The 11,957-nt window shown below is 49.7% G+C and overlaps 5 protein-coding genes across 5 annotated transcripts; 1 reads left to right on the top strand and 4 right to left on the bottom strand.

Annotated features, from left to right (window-relative positions):
* Positions 1-313: 313 nt before the first annotated feature.
* M437DRAFT_74483 (uncharacterized protein) lies at positions 314-2,901 on the bottom strand (the record flags this gene model as incomplete). Its single annotated transcript, XM_041026246.1, has 6 exons — positions 314-589; positions 642-768; positions 820-1,271; positions 1,328-1,600; positions 1,653-1,859; positions 1,912-2,901. The coding sequence occupies 6 exons, from the start codon at positions 2,899-2,901 to the stop codon at positions 314-316; spliced, it is 2,325 nt and encodes a 774-aa protein (XP_040880945.1).
* A 427-nt stretch (positions 2,902-3,328) lies between these two features.
* M437DRAFT_23166 (uncharacterized protein) lies at positions 3,329-6,341 on the bottom strand (the record flags this gene model as incomplete). The annotated part of the gene is made up of 5 exons (XM_041019053.1): positions 3,329-4,532; positions 4,585-5,936; positions 5,988-6,021; positions 6,069-6,189; positions 6,245-6,341. 5 exons carry the CDS (start codon positions 6,339-6,341, stop codon positions 3,329-3,331), a joined length of 2,808 nt encoding a protein of 935 aa, XP_040881064.1.
* A 29-nt stretch (positions 6,342-6,370) lies between these two features.
* Positions 6,371-6,817, top strand: M437DRAFT_65220 (uncharacterized protein; the record flags this gene model as incomplete). Its single annotated transcript, XM_041024559.1, has 1 exon — positions 6,371-6,817. The coding sequence occupies one exon, from the start codon at positions 6,371-6,373 to the stop codon at positions 6,815-6,817; it is 447 nt and encodes a 148-aa protein (XP_040880944.1).
* A 446-nt stretch (positions 6,818-7,263) lies between these two features.
* M437DRAFT_74481 (glycogen synthase) lies at positions 7,264-9,635 on the bottom strand (the record flags this gene model as incomplete). Its single annotated transcript, XM_041026245.1, has 5 exons — positions 7,264-7,399; positions 7,461-9,016; positions 9,076-9,351; positions 9,410-9,507; positions 9,566-9,635. 5 exons carry the CDS (start codon positions 9,633-9,635, stop codon positions 7,264-7,266), a joined length of 2,136 nt encoding a protein of 711 aa, XP_040880943.1.
* A 1,408-nt stretch (positions 9,636-11,043) lies between these two features.
* On the bottom strand, positions 11,044-11,460 carry M437DRAFT_65218 (uncharacterized protein; the record flags this gene model as incomplete). The annotated part of the gene is made up of 1 exon (XM_041024558.1): positions 11,044-11,460. One exon carries the CDS (start codon positions 11,458-11,460, stop codon positions 11,044-11,046), a length of 417 nt encoding a protein of 138 aa, XP_040880942.1.
* Positions 11,461-11,957: the final 497 nt, after the last annotated feature.

Raw genomic sequence — 11,957 nt, 5'->3', positions numbered from 1 at the left:
AACTTGTACTTCATGCAAGTCATTTCACTTGATTCGCTCAAAGATCATTCGACGCGTGACTGCTAAAGACCACTTTTAGTTGGTCGGAGGAGTCTTGAGTGTGGCGCAACTATGCCTCCCAAGGTCTCATCGGCATGATCCCTTTGTCCATTCATGGGCCAGTGGCCTAGTGTATACTGTGTCCGGCATTCGCAAAATTATTGCGGAAAGTTTTTAGTGCAGGCATGGAGCCATTGTCGCTGGGCGAAGACTTCTTCTCAAGGTTTGTGGTGCAAATCGATCAGCTTGTAGGCTGACACAGGCAGATCCCTGGTCACTTGGCAACCAGCGGCATATGAGCAGATCCATCGTGTATGATACGCTCCCAATGTTCGAGCATGACCTTTAGTTGAGCCCTTTTGCAGGGTTTGATCATGTAATCGCTTGTTCCAGCCGCCATGGCCTCTTCGACTTGCTCCTTCATGGCATTGCCCGATAGAGCAATGATGGGTATGCGTATGCGACGAGGGTTTGTGCTCGGGTTGGACTTCTCGTGCTTGCGCATGAGACGTGTTGCTTCAAGACCGTCCATTATGGGCATGCTCATATCCTGGAACCTCGTGAGTTGTCACTCAACCTAGCTATGTGGTCGTTTTACTCACAATAATTACTGCATCAACATCTGATTCTGGCGAAGTAAAGTTGTCCAGTGCTTCTTTGCCATTGTTACACAAAACGTAGTCATAGCCCAGGAATTCCAAGTTCTTGGACAGGTGACGAAGGTTGATTCTACAAAACGTCAGCTCGAAATATTACTATTGCTGGATGAGGTGCACTCACGGATTGTCTTCGGCCACGCAAATCTTCTTGAACTTGGGTGTTGGTGTGATTGATGCAGAATTGCTCATCTGGAACTTTTCAAGATCTGTGGCAGCAGTAGTCGTCCTAATCTTGCCTTGCTCTCGGAACGAAGCCAGCTCGCTCTCGGTCGGACAATCATGCATAGTGGTGAAGCTGAACGTGCTGCCAATACCGGCAGTACTTTCGACTGCCATGTCGCCACCTAGAACCTTGACAATTTCCTTGCTGATGCTGAGACCCAATCCTGAGCCCTTGTATGTCTGCGCAACTCGTTTGTTGGCTTGTGAGAACCGCTTGAATAATCTCTGTTGTTCGGCTTCTGTCATCCCCACACCATCATCAATTACTGAGCCGTGGAAAACAACTCGTCCATCTTGATCCGGCGGCTCTGAGTATATGTCAACCTCGATATTTCCGTTCTCAGGGGTGAACTGTTCGGATAGTCAGTCAACTGTTAACAATGAGAGGGCGCACGTTGGAATCATACCTTCACGGCATTGCCTATCAGATTCAGCAAGACTTGAGACATGAGAGTTGAATCTGCCTTCAAATACAAAGGTGGAGCATCATCATTGGCTAGCCGCAGATTGATGGACTTTACACGTGCTCTTGAGACCATCATCCCAACAGTCTCATTGGCGAGCGCTCGCAGATCCACAATGTCGTATGAGGGCTCTACCTTACCAGCATCGAGCCTGCTCAAATCCAAAACATTGTTGGTGATGAGGGCTTGGTGCGAGGCGCAAACAGCGACATTGGACTATGCGTACAATAAGCTCTCTGTCGAAACCTTCGAACAACAAAACACTTACAACCAGCTCGCGAGAATATGCGATTAGATCGCGAATTGCTTCGATAGTCGGAACGTCCGTCGAGTTTGAGTCGTCTTTCGGAGTTTCGCCAGCCTCACTTCGGTGTCCGTTTGTAATCACGTTTGGTGTATCTTTGACCGTCGAGCCGCCGATATGCATGCCTTTTGTCAAGTTTTCCAACTTCTCCAATGTCTCTGATAGAAATTCCTACATATTTTCGTCAAACAAAAATGCTTTTCGCGGTTTCCTTCAGTCTTACCGTCGCACTTGAGATTCCTTGAAGCGGATTTCGTAACTCGTGGCAAACAAAAGAAACAAACGATGCCATATTCGCTTTATGGTCTTCGGATGCTTTTATGAGTACCGACTGTTGCTCGTTTTGGACAATTGCTGCTAATCGTTCTCGCTCCAATTTCTTCTGTGCAGTCACATCTCGGAATTCGATGACTGCACCGCCACTGGCATAATCACCTATCGGCGAGACGCTATAAACGATGTCGTAGAAGCTTCCATTCTTGTGGACAAAGACCTCGGATTCGTTCATGGCCTCAGTTCCAGTTTGTTGATGTCGAAAGATGGGACACTCTGCTACTGGGTAGGGACTGCCATCTGGCCTGCAGCTGTGCACTGCTGCATGGAAAGTCCAGCCAGCGATTTCCTCGAATTTGAAACCCGTGATCGATTCTGCAGCATTGTTCATATATGTCGTGTATCCTTGAGGATCCATCATCCAGATACCCGATGGCGTGTTGTTGGCGATGAGAGCAAACTGGTTTCTCGAGTCCAGAAATTCCCTATGTGCTTTTCGTTCGATTCTTCGCTTTTCAGCGTCGAAGATTGTGCTCGTCATGCTGAGCACATTGCCATTCTCGTCTCTGTCTACAATTGACCTCTCCGAGATTAACAGAAACTGTCCGTCCGCGTGTTTGAAACGGTAATTTTGGGCCCAAATCCTGGCCTCGGAAGCATATGGTTTGTCTGGCGCTGGAGCGAGGATCTTGGAAAGGCTGTTGACCACATCGAATAGATCCTCTGGATGAATTCTTGCCAGCCACCAGCTCTCTTCTGTTGGAATGTCTTCTATGCGGAAGCCCAGAAGCTCTTCTACAGAACCTTTCCATTCGAGTGATCGCCTTGGTGTCGAGCCAGCGGAGTCTTGACCATCAGGTAGTAGTCTGGTAATTCTTTGCGCCGCCTGTCGTTTGTGTACAACAGCGTCATCTGTTGAGTGTGCTGCTGCAGGGCACATTCTGATGTGGCGTTTCAAAGCCTGCCTGTAGTGAATGAGGCAGGCTTGGGTGCCTTGGATAAAAAATACGTGCAAGTGACACCATAATGACCTCTTGCCGCTAAGAGCAACAATTTCTGTGCGGGTTCCCGCATACCGAACGCTTCCAGATTAGAGCGCTATTGGTCTAGCCATATACGTAATTTTGAGGTACAGGGCTGAGAACCACATGTGGGTCTGGTCAAGAAGCTTTGACGCTTCGGACTGTCCCTGACAAGAGCAACTCTTGTCACCAGAACAGATTGCAAAACATTAGATGCTGCACTGTGCATGCTTACATTCTACCTATGAAGCAAGCTACGAGAGAGACAAGGGAAACAAGCCAACCGAACCCAACGCCTGGCTAATTTGATGTAGATCAAAAACAGTATACAAGATTTTACACGGATCAATCGTATTTCCTGCCCATCGTCGGCCCAGCGCTCAACCCACTCATCAAGATCTTAGACATGCGTCTTGCAGGGGCTTGACTTCTGGTTGCAGCCGATCTGGTGCTGACCTGGCTACCACGACGCATCTGTCTCAAGCCAGTAGGGCTGAAGTCCAGAGATGCACCACTGGCTTCTGGAGGTACATTACTATCTCTGTTGGACGAAGCGCGCGAGTAGGGACGGGCTTCATCTGTGCTACTGCGAGCAGTTGTCGTCACACCCTCTGCTTCATTCTTGTTGAGGTTCTCCGAGGGCAGCAGAATGGCACGATCCAGTGCGTATGGCAAACCACGATGTCGCCCACGAACCATCATGGCAATGATGACAAGTTTGCTCAATGTCGCAAACTCGGCACTGAAAGAGGCGTTGATGGTCGGATAACCAAGAGAAAGACCAACGGTACCATATGCAGACACAATCTCGAAAAGGACAGCGAACATAGTGAACGCGTAGGCGTTGGTATCCTCCAGACGATGACCTTCGACAATGGTTATGATGAAGAATCCCAAAAAGATATACCACAAGTCAAAACTCAGTTGTCGGCGCAAATGCTGACCAACGTAGCTGCGGTTCTCCTCATCCTCTTCTTCCTCGCCAGCAAAGATACCAAGAGACTTCTCTTCGTATACATTGGTTCTGCGGACTGAGATGGCAACAGGGAAGACGGAGATATACATCATGATCAGATAGGAAACCTGAATGGCTGGGTGAAGATCTGCGATGTTGACGGAAGCAAATCCAGCTGTACGAGTAGAAGCCGCCTGAAACCAGCCGTTCAACACTCGGAATCCTGGGGCAAGAGAAGTGACCGTTGAGTCGTTGATGTCTAGGATGATGAAAAAAATCAGGTCGATGGCGTTAAGACCTACAAGAACTCCAAAAAGCCACCAGTTGGCCTTTGATGGAAACAGAAGCGTGAAACAGCGACGAGGGTGGTCGAGCAAGAAGCGCAGCTCCTCCCAAATCCCACTGCCATGAGGAACGAGCTTTGAAAGAAGCCAAATGACAAATCGGAGCATGCATGGGAAGCCGGTATTACCGATGATGATTAGGAATGATCCGAATAACAAGGGCATGACGGACGTCTGAAAGGAAATCATGCTGTCCGGGGTGAGCGTGAAGCCAAGATCGTTAAACATGGAGGCAGGTGTGAAAACACCCCTAGGACTCTGATTAGTATTGTCTTTGAAAACAGAATTTATCGTGTGCTTACCACCACGCCCTGGATTGGCCATCAGAAGTGACGATGTTGCCGTACTTTCCGCTTTCAAGTATCCAAGGAAGGAAGACAACAACGCCGAGGAGATGAAACCCGAAGAAGTAGCATACAAGCACCAGTGCCAGAGTCTTGAGTGCCCTATATTCAATGCCACCCAACTCTTCTCGCTGTGCTTCGCTAAGATCCACAAACTGTGAGTTACGGCCAATCGTCGGTTGCCAACTTAGATATGGCATAGGGTCCTGCATGTCACGATCCTGACTCTTGGTGAAGCTGAAGGTTCTATTGGTGATACCACTCAGAGAACGACCGAACGTAGTGCTATCTCCACGCTGTCTGCTACGAAGTTTGCGAAGAGGTGCTAGTAAGTTGAAGCGATGCGAGCGTTCAGTGCTCGAAGCTGGTGATGGTTGACGGTCGCGTCGTGGACGTTCTGGCTCGTCGATGATGATGCCACGTCTGACTGGATGGTCATCGCCATTCAACTGACCTGACGGAGCATCAGAAGACGAACGTCCGCGGAGCCGAGGTGATGATGGCAGAGTATTCCTGGTCATTTGACGGTTGAGGCCGTCAATTTCTTCATCAGAGTCGACTTCGTGAGGCTGATCTCCGCGGTCAAATTCTCTAGGGTTGGGGATGCGCAAAGTTTGCTGATCTTTGATGTTTCGCTGCCTCTCCAGGAATGCAATATGGTGTTCTGTTTCTAAACGCATTGGCTGTGGTCTTTCGGGTACGGATTGAAGATTTGAAGCTTGTCTTCTGTGTTCGGAAGGTCTGACTTGGTCCGCGAATGTGATCTCTCGTTTCAAGGATGGATTTCGTCCCAGCCAAGTTTGCTCTGCAGACTTCTCGTCTGTCTCGTTCCCCGAGTCCTCGCTCTCATTCCGAGTCACTACAACGTCTGGGGCCACTTCTTCGTCTCTGTTGATGACATTTATCTCATCACCATCGCCCGACCTTAGCTCTCGTGTCTCGCTTGATTCGGTACTTTCTGACGTGCTGCCATGCGCATCGTTTAGGCTTCCAGCAAGATGCTCCAGGCGTTCCTTTTCATCCATGCCATGGACTTTGGCGTTGGCACTTCTGGCGCTCATTCCATTTGGTTTTGTGGTGTGGTGTAGAACTGTGATCTTACGACCATTGACTCCCATCTCGACACGTCCTGGATCCGGGTCTGCTCGAGATTCGCTGACAGTTCGTGACCTCGTCCGAGTGCGTCGTTGGTTTCTGGCTTCCTTGACGATGTGGTCGAATCGTTGTTCAAACCAGTAAAGACGGATGAAGACTACACATGTATTGATGAAGATTGGATTTGCGAAGCAGGCCAGAAAGTAGAGCACAACCTACACAGTCAGTTATTGACGTTTCCCTGCAGATACAAGCAAAGTCCCTACCTGTTGATATGTGTGTAATTTGTTAACGTCAATGCTGACTCATGTCAGCAATAGCATAACTGGAGCATATGGACTACCTACGTGTTTAGACCACTCTGGGTGGCTGCACCTGCAGCGAAGAATAGAGCATCGATATACGGTGTTACGCCAGCAGGATATATCATGATAGAACCAATTATGGTCAATCCCAGCATATACATGTCTGTGTTGATATTACTTCAGCATGGCCTTGATTTTGCAAGATGGAGCCTTCTTACAGTGAGTTGTGATGAAGTTAAAATGCGGTTTTCCACGCCTGAAAGGGTTGGGCAAGCGGTTCTTGACCCATTCCCACGAACCCTTTAGGCGTTCCATCTCTTGCGAAAGTATTGCTGACGAGCAGTATGACGGCCAGGGGAGGTCGAAGAATAGATGAAGAATTTGTCTTGAGAAAGGTTGCGGCAGAAATCTTCAGAGACGGCGTGGCGTGTGTGGTAAGAGAACTGTCGCCAGCGAAGCTTCTCAGAGTTGATCTTGAGGCGCGATCGCCATCGTCAAAAGTCCAAGTCGGTCGAGATGAGGAGAGGGCACAACGGGGCGTCGACTATAGATGTCTGGTTGTTCGAGATTTGATGAGGAGCGCGGCTGATGTCGAGCGAAGCGGTATATACAGGAAGAGGGCTAGGTTGAGTGGACCTGAGTTAGGCGTGACAAAACTCGAATGCAGTCATCGAGAAGGAGACAATAATCGCAAGTTGACGGTGGTCGGCGCATTGACGATCTTCAAACCCACAGCCGCCTCCAGCGCCTTGGCTCAGGGCTCTAACCTCATTTATGCTCAGCCTCGATGATGCATGCTCCTCCTTCCCGCCTGCCGTCTTTCTTCCCTTCTTCCCGATGCCCTTGGTGCTCAATGACCTCGTTGCTGCTCATTATTGCCATTATGATCCCTGATTTTGCTTTTTTGCCCACCTGTGATGGCTGCTTTTTGCAATGTGCAGATCACCAAAAGCCCGACAACTTTATTTGCAAGCCACGCACGAACTGACGTCTGGGCAAAAATAGACTGCATAACGTAGCGTCCATGTCCAGTCACAATTCCATCTGGCGTCACGGCAAGAATTATGCTGGAGAACAAAGCACTTCTGGGATAGCAATTCGCAAATTACATGGTAGTGTACAAAAAGTTGCAACGACTAAAAGAACTCACCGTGGCCAACGAAAGCCCCGGTCTTTCATGTTGCGTTTATGATCGTTTCATCATTCTTCTCTTTCTTCCCTAGCTTCGGTCTTGTCCTCAGAAGGCAGCGCCGCTTGTGTTGCTCGTCGCAGCAGTACCGTTTGTAGGTGTTGTGGTGCCAGTTCCATTTGTCGATGAGTTCTTGCTTCGAAGGGTAAGCGGGAAGGGATATTCGTCCACATCTTCCTCCTCACTAGGTTACATGTTAGCATTTTGGTTTTCATAATACATGTCACAATTTATGAAACACTTACGGAAGTTTCCAGGCAATGTAGTCCTCGGTGCTCAAGCCTTCTCTACCTTCTTGCAGAGATGCGAAATCACCAGGAGTCATCATGCCTGAGCGGTCTCTCGGCGAGCCAGGTGCAGAAAGTGGGCGAGAGATCTTTACTTCGGTGCCGTCAAAGAAACCAGGTTCTTCATCGCCCTCGAATGAAGCAGGGTATGCTCTTCTCAGAGCCAGCTGTCTGGCCTTGACATACTCCATACCCATGCGCTTCCAGTCCAGAAGGTCGCTCAATCTCTCGGTACGGTTACGCTGGTTGATGCGTTGTCTGCGGCTCTTTCCGACAAAGTCGAACATGTACTCGGTGAGTTGGTTCACACTGTCGTCCACGCCCTTCATGCGTCTATCCACAATGTAAATACCATAGTCCTGAGCGTTCTCAATCAGCTCTTCCATGTAGCATCCAAATCCGGAGAGGTTAGTGGTGATGGAAGGAACACCCATGACGGTACATTCGGCAGGAGTGTAACCCCAGGGCTCGTAGTAAGAGGAGAAGACACCCAAGTGAGTACCGCGAACAAAATCGTCATAGTCCATCGGAAGGACTGGGTTGCCGGAGCTCAAGAACTCGGGATGGAAGACGACCTTGACGCGATCGGTAGGGTGGTTGAAGAGTTGGCAACGACGGATTTGGTTCAGGATGGGATCTTCCGAATCGTTGACCATGTTGTGGGTAACAATGGGAGGCAGGTTGGAGCGCTTCATGGCAAAGAGACGGCGGCGAAGCAGAACCTTGTCTTCTTGGGTCAAGAGACCGGTCTCGTCAGGAGGGTTCTGTCCTTCGTGCCATGCCAGAGAGCGCTCAAAGAGCTTCTTGCCAATGTTCTTCTCGATAGAGCTGACAGTGTCGTGCAGAGACTTGAGAACGGCTTGGCCCTTGAGTGCTTCGACAGCGAGCGAAGTGGTTTGTGCAGGCATAATGATGAAAGCAACAACGGTCATGTCCGAGCCGGATGCCTTGAGACGGTGGTTGAGACGGGCCAGAGACTCAATAAACATGTCGACACCCTTATTGCGGTACTCATAACGACCTGCAGTGAAGAAGTACAGAGTCTTGTCGGGATCGAAGTCGTTGTGGCCATAGAAGTGACCACGAACAAAGTCGTTGATGCGCTCTTTGTTGACTTGGTGCAAGTTTTGGAACTCGTGAGTTGCCGAGAACTTCTTGACGTTCAAACCGTTTGGCAAAACACCGTCGGGCTTGCGCTTGAGCAGATGTTCACTCTCGTAAGCAGTGATATGCGAGACGGTTGTAAAGACATCGGCGGCATGAGCAGCTCCACGTTCTATGCAGTAGCGATGATAGATGCCTCTCTTTCCAGCTTCGGCATCGACGTCGAAGTATTGCAAATTGTTGTAAAAATCGACAGAGCCGGCGCACAGGTAACGACCGAGGAGAGTTGCGTGAGTGGTGAAGATGGTGGTCACATCAATTCTGCGCTTCTTGCACAGAGGTAGAGCAACACCGGCGAGCCACTCGTGGAACTGAGCAACGACTGCACGCTCCTTTTCGTGATAAACGTACTAGTAATGTGTCAGTATAAGTCGTGAGGTAAGAAATCAAGATATTGTGATTCAATCACCTCTCCAAGGAACCATGCAACGAGGTAACCAAAGACGATGGCCTCGTTGGTTTCGTGGTCATCTGCAGGCGAAGGGATGCCGGCAGTTGCCCAGAGGTCGCCCTTCCACTCGTCGAGTTTGTAGTAACCAGTACCAGTGTCGAAAAGCAACACTCTCGGGGCTCCATCAATCAACCATCTTCCGTATAGTGTCTTGATGCCACGCTCGTTCATGGACTTGATGGTGGCCAACATGGCGGGGTCCTTAGGCTCGAGCTCCTCCACCTCGACAGCTGCCTGTGTTCGAGTCAGTTTACCTGCACGGCGATGATGTCAAGACGAATTGGTGACTTACCGAGTTGCGGTTCAGAGGACCCAGCAGCGTGTAGGCTGAGCCATACTCTGCTGTTGTGACCTGGGCTTTCGACTTGAGGACAGAGTAGATACCACCGACTGGCAAGACATTAGTTATGAGCGTGGCCCGGACAAAGGATTGTGAGGCGAGACAAACCTCGATTGGCGACTTCGGTAGCGACCTCGAAGAGAACGTGATTCCTCACGTCGCGCTTTGCGGTAGCCATTGCGTTGTGTGTATAGAAGGGTGTGACGGAGAAAGGGTCGAGCAATGACGGTGACGAAGGAAGGAAAGTGGGAGGAGCAAGCTAAAAGTAAGGTTGAAGGTCGAAGGAGCAGAGCTGTCGGTTTAGCTCGTGTCCATCCGAACAAGACGAGATCGGCGAGCTGTGGGGTACTCACCTGCAAATGGTCAGAAGCAACCACGGCAATGACGTTTCTGTGCTTTTTGCTTGCTTGCAGCCGAGACAGGGACTCTTCTTTCAATGCTTGCACAACCGCCTTGTGCGTGTGTGAGACTTTTCTCTTCAAGAAGTGCAGGTGAACCTCGACAACTTTTGAAGTGATTGAGACGGCGTGAATGTGGTAAATTGTAGCGACGCGCTGCTCCCAACGACTGAAGCCTCAGGCTGGGACACATCGTTCAACTGATCCAACCCCCAGTGACGTTTTTTAGCCAAAAGTTGGTGCAGGCGCTCGGCTAGAAAGCGTGCTACCGTTCGAAATTGCGCTTCTGGGCCTGTTCTCACTCGTCAATCATCTTCACCCCAGCTCTTCGGCTTTACCTGTTCTTCATGTCCAGATCCTCAACCAGATCTATTTATCCGCTGACGTGTTGAATACCTTCACACAACAGAGATGACTGCTCGATGCAACAATTTCTTCGTCTGCTGCACAAAGATTTTGTGAAGGCATCCCCGGCCCGCCAGAGATCATTGTGGAGATGACGCCTGAGCATGGTCTAAGCGCTCTAGAGAACGCCCCATCCTTGATCCCCGCAAACCTCCACGACAAACACGGTATGGGGAGGGTCCGGACCAATGAACGCCGTTCGCAAATTCGGGTCCATTAGCAATGCTATCGGTCCTTCTCCTGCTGGGAACATGCGACACCTGGGGATGCCCTTCATTGTTCCAATGTGACCTGATGCGGTCCGACTCGTACATGGAGAATTGCCGGAGTTGGCCTGAGACTTCAATGTTTCGGCGCTCAGAGCAAGCCGAGATCTACTATGTAGCGACTCGAGAGCTAGCGTCCATAACGGCAACTGTGCCGTGGTAAGACATTGGGAGCACGTGAAATGCTCACAGCTCAACATGTAGAGCCGCGAGGGTTGTTCTGGCACAAAGGGTTGCGTTCATCACATTCATCCATACGATCATCGACAAGGGCCCAGAAGGACTCTGTATAGAGCTTGTGTGTTCTGATACAGTGTGTAAATCCTTGTTAAATGACCATGTCAACACGGTACACATCCAGAACATGGTCAATTGTCCTGACCGGACACGGAGGCTCAAATACAGAATGTGACCCATGAACGAGATTTAGGTGAGCACATATTTATTCCTCCACTAAAATGCCTCTCTCTTCGCCTCCAACCTTCGTCATCATCAATACCACAATATTCAAATATCTTCAAGAGCATGTCAAGACACAGCTCTTGTGCTGGAAGTTGCCTCCGTCCAGTACACCGGTCTCGATACAACTGGTGCCTCTGCCACTAGGTATAGCATGCATAGTCCATGATCCATTGCCTGAACAGTCAGAGACGTTATCCCACACCTTCAAAGTACATCCGTGGTGCTCGTTTTGCTGTAGTCCGAGAGCATATGTGTGCAGGACGTAGCACTGGGCGGTTTTCAGCTGTCCCGTAGAAACGGCGAAGCCACAAGTTGTGTCGGTCGAGATTGATCCGCTGAAGTCCAGAGGCGCCTGATACCAAGTCACTGCGAGGTTGCCTGGAATGAGGCTCTGATTGACGATGGACTGAGGGTATGCAAATGTTGCGGAAGCGTAAAGCATTGCTGCTAAGATGGTGACCGATGATGCCATGATGTTCTTTGGACAGTGGACTTGGAAAGAAGAATGAAATCTCTCAGAGTGGTAAATGTTTACTAAAGAAAGATGGTCTGATCTTCGTAGTCAGAATTCAGGGAGTTTGAGAAACACATTCAGTCAAGGATATCGGGGCCTCTTATACTGAAACTGGTTACCAAGATCGCAAGCAGTATGCAACGGACCCTACTTACAGAGCGTGTGACACTCGAAATATCCCACATAACAAACAAGTCTCTGATAGGTTTGCAGAATACGTGCAACAAGAAGCGGTGTATGCTCTCTTACGACTAGCTTACAGCTTGCGTCACTAGCAAGAGCACTGTTTCTCTCGATTGTCATGTCACCAGAGGTGATATAACTACAGCGATACGAAGGAGGCACATCGGTCCGTTGACCGAGGAATGTTACTTAGAATAAGTCAAGACGGACGCCAGTCGAGGACCCATCCATGTACTTGGGATACAGTCCATGACACAAGAGGCAACGTTGCA

This window comes from Aureobasidium melanogenum (genome assembly GCF_000721775.1).
Source record: "Aureobasidium melanogenum CBS 110374 unplaced genomic scaffold scaffold_7, whole genome shotgun sequence".
NCBI lineage: Eukaryota > Fungi > Ascomycota > Dothideomycetes > Dothideales > Saccotheciaceae > Aureobasidium > Aureobasidium melanogenum.
The sequence above is the reverse complement of the archived record's forward strand: the minus strand, read 5'-3'. Positions and strand labels throughout refer to the sequence as shown.